This window comes from Drosophila suzukii, chromosome 3 (genome assembly GCF_043229965.1).
Source record: "Drosophila suzukii chromosome 3, CBGP_Dsuzu_IsoJpt1.0, whole genome shotgun sequence".
NCBI classification, from domain to species: domain Eukaryota; kingdom Metazoa; phylum Arthropoda; class Insecta; order Diptera; family Drosophilidae; genus Drosophila; species Drosophila suzukii.
Window position 1 is genome coordinate 4245669 of NC_092082.1, and position 19604 is coordinate 4265272.

At 38.2% G+C, this 19604-nt stretch overlaps 1 protein-coding gene across 3 annotated transcripts in view; it reads right to left on the reverse strand.

The window, feature by feature from the left end:
- Window positions 1-18466, reverse strand: part of Ac78C (adenylyl cyclase 78C) — a 33536-nt gene extending 15070 nt beyond the window's left edge. Inside the window, exons 1-2 of one of the 3 annotated variants that reach the window (XM_017079442.4) lie at window positions 18233-18466; window positions 5769-6127 (exon numbers count right to left, since the gene is read on the reverse strand). In XM_017079442.4, coding sequence (XP_016934931.2) covers window positions 5769-5812 — 44 coding nt within the window. In that variant the 5' untranslated portion in view covers window positions 5813-6127; window positions 18233-18466. Of the gene's footprint in view, window positions 1-81; window positions 646-5768; window positions 6128-18232 lie in introns of those variants that run through there. The other 2 variants (XM_017079441.4, XM_017079443.4) reach the window with 2 other exon arrangements.
- Window positions 18467-19604: the final 1138 nt, after the last annotated feature.

A 19604-nucleotide genomic window follows, 5' to 3' on the forward strand; every position in this document is an offset into this window, starting at 1 on the left:
TGATTTTAGCACCTTAGCACCGAACCAGTCAACCATATAGCATTTAACATCTCCGCAGATGCTTCGATTTTAGATACGCACCTGTAAGATTAAGTTTGGTCAAACAAGACGGTATCACATGCCCGATCGATCACCACGGATTATGTTCCGTTTCACTGATTAACACATTGTCAGCGATTGCACTACTTTTCCCCAACTGAAGTTGTACTCAACTGATGAGTAACCAATCCGAATCCGGACGATTTGAGTGGAGTTTATCGCCAGCGATGGGTCGAGATAAACTTCTAATATAATTATCGCGTATATAAATGTGTTGATAATGGCGCAACAATATTCAAAATACAAAATCGATAAATCGAACGCAGGGGCAGGCTCTCCGCGCCCATCGTTGTCAGTTTCGAATATGCAAATATGGAAGCTATTCAGTGATTCACCCCAGGAACTTTGCACTTTTCATCGTTTTAGACTCGACGTCATGTACTAGGCAAATGTTGATCTACACACTGTTTGCACATTTAGACATATGTTGGGTGCGACTGCTCAACAGGTTTTATTTATTATTATTATTATTTTGTATTTTTGCTGCCGCCAGCGGCTTGCTTTGGTTAAATAGTATTTTTTTCGCGTCTTTCACATCGGACTGGCGTTTGACAACTGAGCGAGAAAAAATCGCCATCGCCGGGATATAATATGATACTGTCGAGCGTTATTTGGGTTTTGACACTGGGTTCTCTCCATATTCTCCGCACTTTTCTCTTCCTCTCGCGGTGACGGCAAGTGAAATCAGTTTTGGTCAACAATGTTGCTGATATGGTAATTGACTCCAGTTCGCCCGGTTGACTTGCCCGCGAGAATGCTAATGGTAATTATGATGGGTTCCTAAATGATAATCATCTCTTGATGGGAATATATTTGGCAGGAGCAGTGGTGGTGATTTGCAGTAATTTCTCCGACTAATTAAATATTAAAGCCCTTTATTAGCAAGATATTATAACATGATAAGTTAAATTTCCCTAGCTTCAGATATGTAAAGTTACTTTTTCTGAAAAGCACAAATCGAAATCGATATGATTGAAAAATGTTGTCAAACATATTTTTATCATCCACTTTAAGTTCTGTTCAATTAATTTTCTTTCTTGATAACATTTTTCTGACGCTTTTGGCCAAAAGTAAAAAAAACCAATATAAGCCTTCCCTTTGGAGTTTTTAATTTAGATCATATTTCCCACATTTAAGCTAAATTCCATTTGTAGCTTGGGGCAAGTACAACCATTTTAATTGAAGTGTCCCCAACATGAACATATTTTGAATTTTCTGATATTTCAGTGCGTAACAGTTCAAAGGTTATTTTGCTAAAAATAAAAACAAGGCTTAGTGCTTATTGCACTTCTAGTTCCATTTTAAAATTGCGTCCCCTTATTTTTGTGAATTTTCTGCTAAGCTTTTGAGGAGTGTTTGTGCTCGGCCAATGTTCAGATATGGAATGTCAAAGGCATGTCTGCAATGCCGGCTCTTATTTATATAGACAAACAGTGGGGATAGTTTCAAGCCGCCAATCAGCCGTTCCAACCACCCACTTTTGGCCCAAAGGGCTGGGGTATCCAAGGCCAAAAGGTGGGCAAAGGGGCAGGAGCAGTAGTCAGTCCTTTTTATGAGCTTTTGTTGGCTTGTTGAATTTATGGCCATAAGAAACTTGTTAAAGCACATTATTGGGTGTGTAACAAGTGTGTGTGAGTGTGGGTTTGTTTGCTTTTGGTGCTGCGACTTTCGAGTTGCAGACTCAGAAAAAGGGGGTGGTGGAAAAAAGGGGGTTTTAGGCGGCAGCTGCTAAGCTAAGTAGATTAAAGTCATATTTACACGTCTTTGCTATATGTGTGTGCACTGAAAAAAACCATATTCATTTTGCAATCCTTGATCTTAGTAAATATATAAGATTAAAATCAAACTTATGTGGGTTTTTGGTTGTTGGTTATACCATAAATAGCACATTTTCTGACTAGCACTGACTTTAATATTAAGAAATTGTTAGACATTAAGATAATAATAAATAAAATAAGAAAGAATCTCTCTTAAAATTATATAACAAGAAATGAAAATAATGGATTAGGTACCTGACTTATATTTTATAAAATATTTAGAGGTATTGTTGATAAACGAAATATTTCTTAATTATCAATTATTGTTTGATTTCAATCATATTTTTTTGGTGTAAGTGTGTCTCTGCGGTTGTATTTGAGTTTGTGCTCTGCGTTAAGTGGCAGCAATTAACACTTGACATATTTATGCTTAACCCGAGGGCCGCAACGGGCGGTTCCCATGCATTATTGTCATGCCCCGGTGCCACCAGCAACAACAACCAGACCAACTACTTGGCAAGGTTGAGCCATCGATATGGCCACAACTACAACAACTATATCTGGGATGTCTGGCAAGCTGCTTAGTTTATTTATTAAGCGTTTAAGCCCTTCCAAAAGGGGCGAGGCCATAATGCCGGAAGGGGCGTGACTTTCACTAAGCGTTTGCTATGGTTTCAGCCCATGTGTGTGACTATGGTTTATATTTAAAGACAATTAGTGAAAGCCTGACTAGAGAAAACTTCTGAGGAGGATATAGATTTATGTAACTTATTCGTCGGGTGATCAGAATAAGTATGAACTACTAAAGGGGTTAATTAGACTGCCACATTCGTGATTTATTGCTTGTAGATTCTTAGTTCAACAAAATTGATATTTAAAAAAATTGTAGTTGTAGATTTCTTTTTAGACTAAAGAAAATATTATAAGTTTATTGGTTAGCCATAAAAAACTATTAGATTAAGAAGCTATTAGTTGTAGAGTTTTAAATATTATAAAAATAAATTAAGACCATTAAAAGTCATGAAATAAAGTATATTGGTTGAATCCAAAAAACTACTTTTAGTAAAGGGAAAGAAGTAAAAGAAATCGATGATATTGCCATTACCCCCATAACCGTCTCCAAAACCCGAGCCATAAAATCAATTAATGCAAGCCATGAGCATCATTTTATTGGTAATTAATTTCCGGCACAGGTCCGGAAATGGCAACCATCAACATGACAGCCGAACGGGCCAAAACAAACGCAGCAGGTGGCCAATTCACCGCAACTGGAATCAGCCAACGGCCATCTCTGTTATGGATATGGCCATGTCTTTGGCAACTTCATTTGGCTAAGAGTCCTGGCCCATAAAGGACCCTTCGGGCAGACAGTCGGAGAGACACCTATACTATATATCCACTATATATATGTATGTATAACCACCCGCCTGTGGGTATGTGAGTGTGCTGGATTTGGGTTAATGTCGACATTGGTCAACATGGGTGTGCAATTGAAAGCGAGCAACAAAGCAGAAAATAGAAAAATTACTCAGCGGCTCAGTTTGGGTCAGAAAAAAGGAGTAAAGGAACCCATAAAAAAGGACAAAGGACTTGGTAAGAACAAGTTGTTTCTTACACAGAAAAAAAACCTATAATAAATAAGAATAAAAGTTACTTTACCATATTTTGATAATATCTTTTACTTTCCTGTATAACCTTTTTTTCTTAGTTTTACTTAAATATGAATTTTAATTGTCATTTATGGCCTGGGTTTTTTCCAGTGCATTTAAAATCCTCAGGGAGAAAAGGAAACCGATTTTGTTGGGTATCAATCAGAGTTGAACAAATAAATTCTCTTATTGTGGGCTCAAAACCTCAGCTGGCACTTCTTGGCGGTTCTTTAAAATACCATTATTATTAGATTTCCTCGTGTTCGGCCCTGTTACGCATTATTATGCAGAAAATGCGCTTAGCCAGGACCTCGGCTTTGATGTCCTTTTGCCGCTTTGTGGCTCGAATCAAAGTATTTTTTATTTGACGGCTGCCTCTGATTTGGGTAAACACATTCAAAATCAAAAGCAATCAAGACACAGCTTCAGTGGCAAAAGAAAAAGGCAATAAGCCGTGTAAGTGGCCACTTTTAAAGGCAGCAATCAAGTTAGCCAGTATCCGAAGGCCATTAAGTTTGACAAATCGCTGGGTTCGTACCCCGAAACCCAAGCCTCAAATACTTACAAAATGGTATGCCAAGTACTCTTGACATTTGCCAAAGAATCCTGGCAGACTCGTAAAAGTTGCCAGGACATAGCTATTTATGTTTATGGCTTACTAATTAGCTTTAGTCGCTGCAGCAAAAGTTTCCTCGCATTAAAAGTCGTGCTATGTATTTTCCACTTTTCTCTAGGTACTCTTTTCCCCTTTGGGAACCCCTTCCCTTGCTCTATTGTTGTTTGTCATTAAAATTCACATTTTATAGCAGATTCGGTTGGCTTTTACCTAGTTTCTGCGACAGAATTTCCCCCACCTTTCAATTCCGGCGTTTGTTTACCACGAGTAAAAAGAAAATTTGCATAGAAAAAGAAATTTGCATGGCATTAAGCAGACGTTTCAAAATGTCCTGGCATCTACAGCTGCTCTTCTATGAGTTTGAACCATCGAGTTCGGCAGGATACGGGTGAAATATTAAATTTATGGCCAGTAAGTTATGTTTATTCGTGCCGGAGACAGGCAGTCCTCTTTAAAAGCTCCACAGAGAAAGCAATTAAAGCAGTTTAATCGCATACAGCTAAGCGTCCCGCCTTTAGATTTTATTACTTCATTATTCGCCACTTTTAATTGCCAAGCCTGCAATTATTCCCTATAATGATTGGGGAAGTTCCACCCTTTCTTACGAAATCTATTTAAAACTGGGTTGAAAAGTTGTTGGCCTGTGCGTTGTTATGTAATTAAAACTGCATAATTCGATTAAGTCACGAGTCCTTTATGGTCCTTTTGCTTTCTACTGCAAAGTGAATTGTCAGTGGCCACGCGGCGTATGCGCAATTTCCCAGCTCCCTGATTGGCCAGTGAATTAAATGTTGCAGAACATTATTTTGATCTTTCTAAATTTCCTGGCATTTTTCACACACTCATTTGCAGTCATTTAAAGGTTCTTCCCCCTAAAAAGAGTCCATTGAGCTCGGGATTGGAGTGGAAACAGCATCTTTGTCAGACACGTCGTCTGTTGCCATTTATAAAGCATAATTGAAATATGAGATTGACATTGAATACCAGTAGCTTTGTTGCCATAGTCGCCTTTTGTTCACGGGCTTTCATCGGCTACATTTCCACTGGCAATGCGACACATTGTTGGGGGACCCATTTAATTGATTATTGTAAATAGACGTGGAGGCAAAATGGCGCCTCTAATATAATACAGTGAAACTTCTATAAGCCAAACTTTCAATTTGATATATTGCAGCCCTCGAATTTGGTAAATTACTTAATAATATTTTTAATAAATTATTTTCTTAATTTTTCAGAAGACATAATTTAACATTCCCTACTGTTAATATACTTCATTTATTTTTTTATGAAATTTACAGAAAATCATAAAAAAGAAAGTATTATTAAATAGGTATTTTTTTTTTATTTGTCTAAAACTTTTTATTTATTATTTCCTACTTCTTAGGTATTTCAAGAATCCCTTGTGCCTAAATTTATATATATTTTGTTATTTTTAAAAGAAATAGGGCATCAAAAAATTAATGTTCTTTTAACCGTTTTTTTAAACAAAACGAAATTACTACATTGAAACTTTAACCAGGTTCTGTTGTTTGGTCTTTAAATGACTCAAATATTCCGTGAATTCCTAGAGTGGGTGGCTTCGAAATCATTGACAGCTCTAAAGCCTGAACATTGTGCCGCACTCCTGGCCAAACTGTCAACACTCACCTGAGGCAAATGCGCTCCTCCTCCTCCTCGAGTTCCACGTCCATTGTGCCAGGGGATTCTGTCTATTGGTATCCCCAAGTTTCTCCTTTTTTGCCGCTCGACGGTGCTCGTCAAGTGAGAGTTTTAACTGCCAACGGCAGCGGCACTACGAATCCTTGAGCTTGACAAGAGGTTCTTTGCGACGATGTCGAGGCTTTAAGCCACCTCAAAGTGATTTAAGCTGTTGTCAATTTGCCTAATGCCGCCGTACAAAAGGCAAAACGAGGCAGGAGCCAATGTCCGTTGGTGAGGAACGTGTGTTTCATCCTGCCGATGAAGAAGCCGTCGAGGAATCCGCTCCTGAGTTCGACTACCAAAATCTGTAAGCAGATAAGCGGAAAATCACATTTACTCTTTCTAAATGATCTCGAGAGTCTCTTTAAACTTCGCGGAAAACACAAGAAAAACCCACTTCATCTTCAGACACTTTCTCCGCCAGTCGTTCACATTTAACAATGGCAGTATATAATTTAATAAATAGTTGCAGTTGACAGATTTCAAGTGGGTGTGGGTGCGACAGAGTGGCGAACACTACACGTCATCGGGTCTATAAGGCAACATATATGTGTATATACATCGCTATAGGGATGGTGACAAGTGCAAAAGTGTGCACAATAAGTGGCATAAAAAAGAAGCCAAAGGAAGAAAGGAAGTGTATGCAAGTATAGATTGGAAACGAAAGTTATATACTCTCACCTAAGATAACTTAAAAATATTAACTAGAAATACAATAACAAATTGTAAGAACTGGATATGCATTTTTAAATTATTTTAAACGATCCTTTGATTCTTTATTTATGATGTAGCTACATAGAAAATCATGAAGATTATATTTTCAAAAAAGGTATGATAAAAGAAATTCTTTTCTCATTTAAATCAGACAGACATTCCTGGAAAATGTAACCTAAAATAGCATTGCCAGAATCTTGACAAACAAAATAAGCCAGGGGATGGTAAAATCAGTGCACTCAGTCATATTGGTTTGTGTATGTTAGTCACTCTTACTTTGCCATTTAAACTGTCGCCCTTTGGTGTGAGTGAGGTTGGGAGTGGGAGTGTCTGCTTTTGGTGCTCCTCCACATAAGGCAAACACTAGAAATGTCAAATATTTTGCCTCAACATGTGCGCCCTGTCCAGAAGGAACCGGATGCGGAGGAGGAGGAGGAGGGTGATGGGGACAGGACAGGAGCAGCAGTCAGGGACATTTGTCGTGCTGTTGGCTGTTTTTTATGTCCTGCCCATTTGCATAGGGAATGCCACACAGAAAAAAATCCACCAATAGTACACATAAAATGTAACTACGATTTTATTATATATATAATACATAGGGTTGTGTGGATTCCTGTAGGTTTTTAAAAACCTCATCCGACTTATATCTAATGGTGTGTTTAGACAGAGCCTCATCGTTGAAATGTGACGAAATGGAGGATGTTCAGAATAATTTTTCAGATAGAAGAAGAAACTAGATTTTCTGCATAATATTAGAGTATATTCTTTAGGAACTCTTGCTTAAAGTGTCAATTTTCCACGAAGAAGTAGATTTTTTAACGATATGATCAAGCATCTGTAGTGTGAACGATGCGAGTAGTCTAAACAGACTTAAAAGTTGACTTACAAGCTTGCACCATTTTAAATGGTATTAAATACTAGACGGGGCTAAAACATGTTTTTTATATATTTATAATCAGTCCCAAATTTTTCTCTGTGCACCATTATTGGCCCTGAAAGCCACTTGGAGCATGCAACACCCAGTCAAATTCAATCAGTGCGTGCAACTCGCGGCCACTTGGCGATGCTGTCTGTGGTTCGCCTGTTCCGCAATTGGATGAGATGGGCGGGCGATGCGGATCCTCGAACAGCCCGTTTATTATTGAGCCATAAAAAACAATTTAATGTCATTGAACAGGATGCACTTAACCGCCATCGCCGTCGCGTACAGGGTGTCTATTAGTCCGATGAAGTGGCGTTAAGGCGGCAATTCGTCATTGTAAATATATGGCAGATATGCGCCTGATCCCCATATTCAGAGTATGTTTTATTGCCCCCCTTTGAATATTTATCGGATAGCGACGATATATATATATGTGTATATATGGTTTACTGCTCTTGTTATGATTTATGTACATCCTGTTGCGTGAGGATATTCCAGCAATTTCCTCTTCTTTCATTTCATTTCTTGTTGTGTTTTTTTTGCGTTTTTCTCTTCCTGCGCCTGACAATGTAACCAGTTTATGACGCTGCTAGCCGAGTTTCCGGTCTGTCTAACATGTGGCTGGATGAGGTGGGGGTTCCTCTTTTTCAATTGCCCTCACCACCGGCAATTGTTATATCCGAGAAACAGACGGCTTTAAGTCGAGTGTTTCTGAGTACGGCTTTAAAATGGTTTTAAAAATATACTCTCAAAGGAGGATTCTGTGTGTGACAGTCATCAGCAGGTGATGTACAATCCCCTTTCCCCCAGGAGCTCTACCCAAATCCGCTTGGCTATGCATCCTATATCCTTTGTGTGTGGGGCCCGTAAAAAAAACAGGGGTTTACGACACTCGAATGGCCGAGCGTGTGTGGGTTTTTGGAGCCGGGGAAAGGACTCATCACCAGTGGCAGTAAATTGAGTGTAAATATTGCTACGATTGTTTTGTTGCCACTGTTGCTGCAGCTGAGTTGTAAAAAAAATTTTGCGAGCTGCGTCAAAATGTCAGGCACATCGATTTATGTCGCATTTTGTTGTTTTTGCTAGGGATGCTAAAGCACCTAAAAAAACACCCTTTAAAAGGATGAAATTAAATTTAGATTATTTAATTTACTTATAATATTAATTTTATATACCATATAGGTACAAAAAAATGCAAATTGTGCAACGCCTTATACAAAAAATGCGGTAAACTCTCTGTTAAAATTATGGGACAAACAATTTAAATATTATTTTCCAGGCTATGAATTTTAATCTTAGTAACATTTTACAAAAAAATCTTTCTGTTAAAATTCAGGCGTTTACAATTAAAATACATGGATAGGGTACTTTAATCGTAATCTATCTAAAAATATAAAATCCACCGCAATCACATTTTGCTTTTATTTTTTCTGTGTGTGTATTTTTGCCACGTGTATTTATCGTCCTGATGCTATCCTGTTTGTTTGGGCAAAACAGTTTGCGCCATCGCGCGGCTGAAAATAATTAAGTTTCTGATTCATGTCGACACCAGAGGGACAAAGGCGACTCAACTACTCATCTTGCTGAAGGGGCAGCGAGGTGCTGGCAAGGACATGCAGCTTGCAATTCGCCTGCTCGGGTCCTTTGCTCCTTTGCTCCTTTGCCCGCCTGCCACACTCGCGCATTAAGCCAGCGATTTATGTTGCATGAAGGGAGCGATGAACAAACAAACGGACCACAGATCCTGCAATCCGAGTGGTCCTTTCCTTTGTTTACCCAGCAGCCAAGGGTGCAGCTCCCCAGCAAAAGCGCTCATGAATGAGCGTTCTACCGACCGGTTAGCCGGCTTGCAGGTCCAGTTACTGGCCCAGGGCAATTATGCGCTTCTTAAAAATAAATTAATGACCAACTGGCGATACTGAGAAACCGGAGAGAAAGGCAGCGGAGACTACAGCAACGGACACTCCCGCAGGTGAACTCCAGCGGACGTTTTTAATTAATTAAACGCCACGAATCGCAGGGAAAAGAGTCTTTGATAAGCCCCAGCTAACATGGACTAACTTTTTACGATCGCCGTGGGACAGATTGTAAAATATTTGTTGAGTTTTAATTAGTGCGATTAGTAGCCATTACTTATGTACCTTTGTAGGCTTTTAATATAGGGGCTAACCAAAAAAAACATACTTTTATAGATGAATTTTAAATACATTTGGTAGTAGATTTTGAACACAGTATTTACTAATCTTGGCTACTACATTTTTTATAAATTCTTCAAAACTTGCAATAAAATATTCTCTATTAAATTTCAACAAATTACATTTTTGACAGATCCAGTTTCTTGCTTTTTGCTTTCTAAATAAAATTTTATTTGAATTCTATGTTAAACTACCCCCAAAAAGCTTACTTTAAGCTTCATTGCTTTTTTCCCATTTATGAATAATTGGAATTTCAAAAATACATTTTGTAGTTTTAAGCTATATTCAGATTGCTCTGCATTTTGATTTATTTTAATAACATGCAAACGAACCGGAATCATCTTTTGACTTTGGGCACACGTGGCGTATGCGCAATTTAATTGGCTGGCCGGCCAAAATCGTTGCCTACTTTCAGGCGGTGCCTTTTTCTAGCGGCCATTTTAACGGCCTTTTTAAATTACCGAATAAATATGGAATGAGGCAAACATAATTTATTATTTAATGCGTTTCAGTTTTAATTTCATGCGTCCGCTGTCAGCGGAGTGGAGGTTTATTTAATTGAATTGAAAAATGAACATTGCACGTGCATAAATTGAATCAGTGCCCCGGAATTGAGTAAGTTTTTGCGTAAAGGCGTCACTGCGGACAGGTGTCGACCAAAATGGTGTGTGTTTATGCCTTTGCCAAACACATTTTTACATTTACCACCGTGGCAATTTATTTTAATTTCCCACAAAATGTGTGCTAATCATGGCATTCGCCCGTTTACATTATGCGGTCGGGTTTTCCTTTCAGTTTTTGCAGAATGTGCATGCAGTATTTGCTGCATGCATTAGCTGCAACTGCATATTACATGAGTTGCCACAGGAATGCTTTCACCACTGCACTTTGGGATTTAACATTTTATGCTAGTCACCGCCAATGAAAGCTAAAGATTCCTGTTCGCTGATAAAGCGGCAACATTAATGAGTAACCCCCATCAGTGGGTGGCTAATAAATCATCTGCTTTAGTATCATCCAATCATGATTTTAATATTCGAATATAAACATAAAATGTTTGTATTTACCGTAACTTGACTGGCAAACGACACAATAAACAGAGCGGAAATAAAATTCATATCCAGCCAAATTGTTTACAGAAAAAGGGAAAGGCTTGCCTTTTTACGAGCCACTGGTTAAAAAAGGGGTAACACCTGGCAGGTCGAGGCATATTAAACTTTAATTCCACAACAAAGCCGTAAAAATGAAACAGGAAACGTATAGCCCCCAGGCCACATCAAACGCATTGTACTAAGCCAAACGGCTCACTTTGTCTTCTGTTTGTGCACCGAGAGAAAAATATGAGTATGATAAAAGTTGTATGATTTTGGCTATAAAGCCCAATTGATCAGATATGCATTTCTGTGTTTTTTTCTTAAATAAATATATTAACATGATATTACATTTTATAAAAGAGAAAAATACATTGATCTTAAATGGAAAGTAAAAATTCTACATTATTATATTATAGATATGGTTTATTATATCAAAATATCCGTGATATAAATGACTTATATTAACACAGACCAATTTTTTTAAAATGGGTAACATCTCAAAAATATAGTTAGAACAATTTTATTGTTTGTACCTATTTTCCTCTGTGTAATTGTGTGGGATAGCCCCTTTTCTCTTCGAAAATCCCGCTTTTCAATGTAAAATATTTGAAAATAAAATATGCTCTTCGCTTCGTTTTGGCCGGGCCAAAAGCAAATATGAAACGACAAGCAGGGCCAACGACAAACTTGCATAAATTAAGCAGAGAACAGAAGCTGGAAAATTGGCAGAGAGTGGGTATTTAGAAAGGGGGTTTTCCTGGACCATCAGCAATTGCCTTGACTCTGACTTTGAGTGACGTTGAAGCGTGTCTTAAATTATGATTAAACAGGGGAATTAAATGGTTTGTGTTTAGCCTTAATGTCTACATTGCCATTACGCCACCCCCCCGCAAGAAAAACCCCCACCAGCTGGAAAATTAATGAAAACTGTTGCGAGTTTCAATTATGTTTTCCTTTTTACCAACTCCCCCGCTTTCACATTTTCCCCCTTTCGCACTGTTTGGACAATGACAAACTACTTGCATGTGTGTGCTTCTGTTTACTTTTCTTTCGGCTGTGAAAATTATTATCTTCCCATTAATAATTCGTTCGCTCGGTAGCAAAAAAAATGTAATCAAAAAAATTAACTCATTGTGTGTTTTTAATTATTCAATTATTATGACTTTACGGCTGTTTGTCTTGGCAGCCGTTGCCCATTTTTTCGGCTCATTTATATATATTTATGGCTCGGACTCATTCTGGCCATGTTTTATCAAAGCCGCAGCCAAAAACATTTATCGGCCAAGTGAGCAAACAAACGGGCCAACTGGGAAGATGTTCTAAAAGCGATAAAAGACAACAATTTTCTTTCCTCCTCCGGTGTTTACCAAGAAACACGAGAATGCGTGTGCTGAGTTCACAATTGTTATAAGGAGGTAAACAATCATCGAATGGCAGCCACAACTTGTTGGAGGACTCTGGAACTTGGATTGCAACAAGGTTGGACGGGAAAGTTACCAACTTTCCAGAACTGACTGAAAGTGTGGGGAAGCACAGGGCTTGTGCGAAAGTATGCTCTTCCACACAAAGTTGTCCCAAGGGAATGGCTTGAGTTGTCTTGTTTAAGTTTGGTTTTAAGACATTTTCTAACTATAAAACAAGAATATTTTGTAATACTTTCATTAAAAATATGTTGTAAAAATTATTATAATATTTTCTATTTATAAACATACCATTTATATTAGCCCATAAAATTATATTTACAAGATGAATTATATATTTTTTTGAACATCCGATATCCAGAAAAACATGATTGGTTACATATTGTTTTATAGGAACTATAATATGATTATAAAAATTATTACATGATAATATAAATCATATTATTCCTTAATTTTAAATATCATTTAAGTGTTTTTACTGTTAACTTTCACATTTAGTTACTATTTAGTTTCAAAGCCTTTCTTGATACTTTCATTATTATTTTCCAGTATAACATTTTCTTATTCACACCCAAGGGAACTTTAAAATTGATATTTTAAATATCCCATTTCGAATCCCCATAGAGTTTGCTCTTGAATTCTGCAACTTTGTCGTTTATTTTCCAGTTTGATTAGGCAGCTCTCCGCATAATCCCCTTGATTTTCCCACACATATCCCACTGCTGCGAATGCAGTTAAAGTTTCATATTTGTCTAGCAGCTTGCGTTTTATTGTTTGCCACTTCAGCGAGCTCACCCCCCTTTTTGACCCCCTCTTAACCCGAATGCAGACTGCGATGTCTCCACTCTGTTCTAAGGCAAATAAACAGCCAAAGTGAATAAAGTGAATTTTTATCAGCTTCACAAGTAAATAGACAACAAGATATTCTTGGCAAACGCCCCCGAACGTTTACTACTGATTTCTTTCTTTGGTTTCTTTCTTTTATATTTTTTTGAACATTTGTGCTCGTTTACTGTGTTTGGAAATTGTACATTTTAATGTTCCGTATATGAATGGATTTCGCTCTTGTTGTTGCCCATTAAATCTGGAAAAAGAGTGGGAGAAAGGGGGGCTAAACAAAACTGAGAAGAAAGCAAAGTCAGCCAACTAAAAATGTATGCATTTAATTATGTATCCGTATCTGTATCTGTATCTCTGTACTTTGAACAGTTCGCAAGCGAGAATTTCGTTTTATCATTTTTTTGTAGTTTTCTGCTTGGCTGGCGAACAGTGAGTCATTCGAAGGTTTTATATTATGACACTCCGCTTAAATGGATTTTATGTGCGGTGCCTTTTAAGGCGGCCAAAGCCATTGAAATCCGCCTGATCAGGCAAAATCCAGAATTGGCATTAGCCGGCAGAGAATGCAGTTTAGAGCCACAAAATCTTGGGATTAAACTGTGTTGGCCAAATATTTGTATTTAAATATCAATATTTCAGACACCTCGTGTGATGGACAAGCCAAGTAGAAATTGCGCCTTCTATACATTTATTTTTACAATTTGTTTATGTTCTGTTCATGGGATTTTGGAATTTTTATCTAGTCCCAGGCAGCTTAAGTGATTTCTAGGGCAGACTTTTGTCTGATTTACTAAACGGTCCGAAATTGTGTGAGGGCAAAAATTGTGTCTGCCAAAACCGCCAGCCAAAATTGTTGGGAGAAAGTTTTCCCCCAGTTGTTGCAATTTTTCCGGCTGCTTTGCTTTGTTTTGGTTTGGCTTTCCTCCTCCTCGTTTTCGATTGTAGCGCAGCCTTGGCAGCAATTTGACAGACATAAACAAAAGGGAACTACGTACACAGTGGCTCAGTTCCAGGTGAAATTATCACAAAAGGAATTCTTTATGCTCTATTCAATGATTTAAAATAGACTCGTTTTATGTTTGCAAATTGTATATTCAAAACAAAAATCAAATGTATCGCTTTTCTTACAGTTCTTAAGAAATATTTGTGGCACAGTCTCAGTTTTGGCCAAGTTACAGCAAAAAACCCATCGAAAAATGTTGATTTTTTATAAAAAGAGAGTAGTATTTTGAACGAAACAATAAAAGTAACAATCCAAGCATGTAATGCCATACCTTGCTGAACTCGTAATAAAATTCCCAATCGACTGGCATTTAAACCTGGAAAACTTTATTTTTGAGCGATTTTCACAAAAATAGGCGATGTTACTCCTTATCAAAAATGCGAAAATTGATAAAAACTTGAATTTTACAAAACCAGCCGGAAAGTGATGGATATCGATTACGTGGCTTGTTAGCTGTTCATTGCAGTGTGTCTTTTAGGTGTGAGATCAGTTTTGGCCAAGTTACAGCAAAAAAACGCATCGAAAAATGTTCATTTTTTCCAAAAATCCAAAGTTGAACTTTTTACCCCAAAAATGATTAGTATTTTGAAGGAAACAAAAAAAGTATTTATCCAAGCATGGAATGCTATACCTTGCTGAACTCGTAATAAAATTCCCAATCGATTGGCATTAAAACCTTTAAAACCTAATTTTTGAGCGATTTTCGCAAAAATAGCTGATGTTATCAAAAATGCGAAAATTTATGAAAATTTGAAAAATTTTAGGTTTGAGACCAGTTTTGGCCAAGTTACAGCAAAAAACCCATCGAAAAATGTTGATTTATTACAAAAATCAGAAGTTACACTTTTTACCCCAAAAATGGTTGTGGTATTTTTAAGCCATCGTTGCAATAATCGACTGCTCTAGCCAGTATCGTAATTAAAGTCAACATTTTGTCCGCTCATCCGGCCAGACTTACGTTTACTTTGCATCTCAAGAGTATCCTGCAGTCAGGATTAAATGCAATTGTTAGTTTTGCGGCCTATGCAGCCACAAGTTTTGAGCCTGGCCAAAAAACTGGGCTGCAATGTTTGAGCCGCAGCCAAGAGAAAAGTAACCGAACAGAAACAGTAACGGCAACCAGGACAATTAGCGCTGCCGAAACTGCTGAGCCGTAAGTTTCCGTTGGCAACACAACAAGGATCCCGTCGTCTGGGGAGCGGTGTGTCAAGCACCTCTTTCTGTTCCCAATCCCCCGCCTTTGTGTTCGGGCCTAGAGAAACTTGCCAAGAGTCGTCTAGTCGAGATGAAACTAAATTAAATGCGGCTGGGGAGACAATTATTCTGCCATTTATCTCTCATATGGCATAAAGTTACAAAAAGTTCTTCGTTTTGAACTCGCTTTCAGCTGCTTAGCGACACGTGGCCTCCTGGCTGAGGTAAACTTTTCAGCCTAGATGCGGTGCAAAGTATATTAAGTATACGCCATGATAGCCCTCCTCCCCGGCGGATACTTCACTTTTATTTACTTGTCGCTGGGCATATTAAATTTCCATCGCCACTCCATCGCTCCAAAGTTGAATGAATGTTGTTTTCAAGGCCCATTTTCCATTGAAAAGCCTTCCTGGGGGGCGCTGCGCGAATTGAATTAAATTGTGTGATTGAAGCATAAATAAATTCATTAAATACTTTGCCGAGATGCCATAAAAGCGGCCAAGTGTTTTTTCCAGCTAATATAGTATTTACGGCATTCGATCGGATTTCCCCAGCTCTCTCAGTCGTTCAACAGGTCGTCGGGGGCAACCTTCGTGTAGAAAACGGACCAAAGTCCTAGTCACAACTTGACCTTCCCAATGCGCCTTATTGATTCAATCATAAAAATAACTGCAGAATGTTTGTATTTCTCTTTTGTGCTTGTGTATAGATTTGTATATTTGTATCTGCCTATGGCTTGGGCTACTCATTGCATCTTGTGCCGTGTATCTTGTATCTTGTATCTCAATGTCAAGGCTGTCTCGCAACTGCCTCATTATGGATGAATTTCAATTGGACTGACTGATTGACAATGAAGCCAACTGCAATGGGCGGCAGCTTATGGAACGTTCAATGAATGCAAGTTGGATTTTTTAATAAAAATACCAAAGATCCCGGTCTTACACTCAGAAAACTTTTGGTTTTATTCCAGGAAAACGAATTAAAATATTACAAAATCTCTGTGAAATATTTTATGTATGTACATAGACGTTACTTCTTATTACGCTTAAAAAAATACTATAATTTTATTTCTTTTAAAATCATTTATAGCACGAAATGAGTAAAAGCTAATTTAATATATAATATAATAGATAGATATCTTCTTCATTGTGTGAATCAAATTTATAAAAAACAGGAGAACAATACAAATTTCAATGAATGTTCCAAGCGTGTCACTATATATAAACCCTTTTTCCACACATTCCTTTGTATATTTTTTCAAATTGAACAAACAGCTTTCCGGCTTTCATACAGCTTTTATTTAAGAAGTCCCAGCTTACAGTGGGGATTAAATTAACTACCTATTAGCCTCTGTCCTGGCCACTCAACCTCCCCGGCCAGGTGTATCTCGTTTAAGCCACCTCTTTTTGTCCAGGACAGGAACTGGCCGCTTATTATGCATCATTCTCATCAGCCCTCGAGGCCCAGTTAATTTCACCTTTCAGGGGCTAATCCTGCAGACAGGATCGGGCTTAATGCCCGCACATGCCAACAAGCTCGGCAGCATAATGCGTCAAATTGCTAATTAAGAACTGCAGCAGTGGCAACTTTTTGCCCCGATTAGTGGCCATGTCATTAGGGTCCGGGTTCAAGTCCAGAAAAGGGGGTCGCAACCCGTCCAAAAAGAAGCGAAAAAGGTCTGAGCTTGCGTGTTAAGATATTTGATTATGACAAACAGCCACACACACACATTCCAATTAGTCGAGGGCGTGTCCTTTAGGGCTGAAAAGTAGACTACACATATTTTTTATGCGTTTCGCTACTGGTCATTCAACTATTTGCGCCTAAAGCCGAATTTGTGTCACGTCACATGGGTCGTGGCAAAAAATAAAACTAATTAAGAGCTTAAAGATAGCGAAAGTGGGCGAGCGGTCGATTAAAAATAGTCCTTGTGGAGGCTGCAAACGCCTATTTATAGGGTCACCTCGGGGTCAAGCACTCCGCCCGGCTAGACACCGAGTGGGCGGCAGGTGGCCAAAGGGTCTTAAAGGATGGATGGCTTCCTAATCAACCCCCTGATTCGAACGGGTTTTCGAAAACCTCCAATTTATTTGCGTTTTGCCCACTGCGCACAAAGTTTTTTGGGCAGCTCACTGAGGCTGCAGTAATGTGAATTGATTTCCGCCGGCTGCAGACAACACGGTTATCCATTTCTGCCGCATCCGGATCCGGATACGTATCCGTATCCTTGCGGATTATCACACAACAACCAGCCACAACAATGCACTGGGACAAAAAATTTAAAAAAATATTTCGATTTTTTTTACTAAAATAACCATACATGTTATATAACAAATAAGTTTAAGTTTAAAAAATAAATATTTTTTATCATATTAAATGCCTCAGAGAGTAGCTAAAACTCTACTTTTGTTTTAAAAAGGTTATAAAATATTTTATCAACAAAGTGACAAACATGACTAACCTACTAAAGCGATTACAGCTAAAACTTTAGTTTAACGTTCAAACTTTAAAAAATTCAACAGTCACTTATTTAAATTCGGCGGAATCCCTATAAGGTTTTGTTTACATTCATCATAATTCCAGAAAGTTGCCGAAATGCTTTATTTTCAAAAAGATTTTTTCTGAATGCAGAACATCTATCTCCCTTCATCTCATTTGATTGTTAAAAACTTCCAATTCGAATTTTACGCCCAAATACTTGGGAAAATTGTTGATTTGATTTTGGCCGCGTGAAAACTTTTTAATTAATTGGCCCCGACTTGGAAGTTGCTCTATTTGCCCACGATTTTATGGCAATGTGTATCTCGATGTGGTAAATGGGTCCCGGGCCATTTTAATTCGGCCAAAACAGCAAACGTGACCCTAAAGTTGGTGGCCCGTGTATTTGCCCATCTCCCTGGAATTCCGGAAACGGACGTGACAGTAATAGGTCATGCTCGATTCCCTTCGATTTTGGGGCTGGGCGCCAGTAAAAAGTTTGCTTTATTTGATTTTGATTCGATATTTTTGAGTAGCTCACAAATTTACCTTCACTTTTCGCGCTGAAAGTTGTGTCCGTTTTTATGGTTTTCCGTCAGCGAAGCGGTCTAAACTTTTCTGATGAGATTTGGAATACCAAGATTGATATGTCTTCAATTTATTTTCCATTTCAAGAGGGCATTTCAATCAATTCATTCGGATGCAAGTAAATTGCCGCACTTTTATTGACAATCATCTTTGAATGATATAAGTAATCAGTTATTCTTTATCACTTTTAATATTTTTATTAGAAGTCTATACAATTTTTTCTTAAATTGGAAGTCAACAGCATTTTTTGAATTACTTTATTGATAAGAAAATGTTGTTGAAATAATAGCACTGTTAAATAAAACTCTCTTTTTATTAAAAAAAACTTTATATGTAAGCTTGACAGAATAGGAAAAGTCCCTTTTGTTTTGACACTCTTGTTATAAACTTTCTTAAAACTCTTTTGAACTTTTCAAGCTTCTACCCGGGGCCGTTTTATATTTACGCACCATTTCCGGCGGTGATTCCCCACCAGAAGTCACTTTTCACTTTTCGGCTCGGCAGCCGCCATTTCGTCAACGTAACTCAATTTAAAATTCCTTTCAATTAATTCAATTTCGACTAATTACACGCACTTAGCACCTTGACGGCGCTTTTCCAAAGGGAAATTCAAATCGCTGGGAGCGCGCGAATAAAGGACTTCCGATCCGCGTCGCCTGCCGAGTGACAATGCGTCGTATACGCAACTTCCTGCCGCCCAGTGTCGCGTTCCATCGGCAACTGAATTGAAAGGCCGCTCGTCGCCGACCAAACGACTTGGAAGCAACAAGCGCGCACGCCAGAAACCCAGGAGCGCATCTCGGGCCCCGCGGGTCGTAAATCTCGGGTTATGTCTGCCGAGCCTCGCACCATTTGGTATGACATCACTGTGCAAATTCGTCAGTCAGTGTTAGATGCGTAATTAAAACGTCTGCATAATTAAACACGGGAGATTTCTGTTTATCTGCGGCCACTTGACATATTTATCGCATGGGCGGGAGTCGAATTCGAAAGTCGGGCGACGTGGACCACTGGCAACCACCTGTTAGCTTGGCGCCATGTTAGCCAACATGGCTGTTGGGGAGAGCTTTTCGATAACATCATGTACGGATGGTCAAGAGATTACAGAGCTTTTTATAACAGCTCCTGAGATCTTATTGCAACGGGTATCAAGTACTCAGATATTTGTATTTCATGGTTTAAATTGCTGAATTTAAAACCTTTACTGAAATACTTCACAGATTTTTAATATTTTTATAAATGTCTTATAACTTCCAAAACCACCTGTGATTTTAGTTTTGTCCTGCCTTAATTTTTGGTTCATTTCTCAGTGTTTCTAAAAAATAATGTTCTA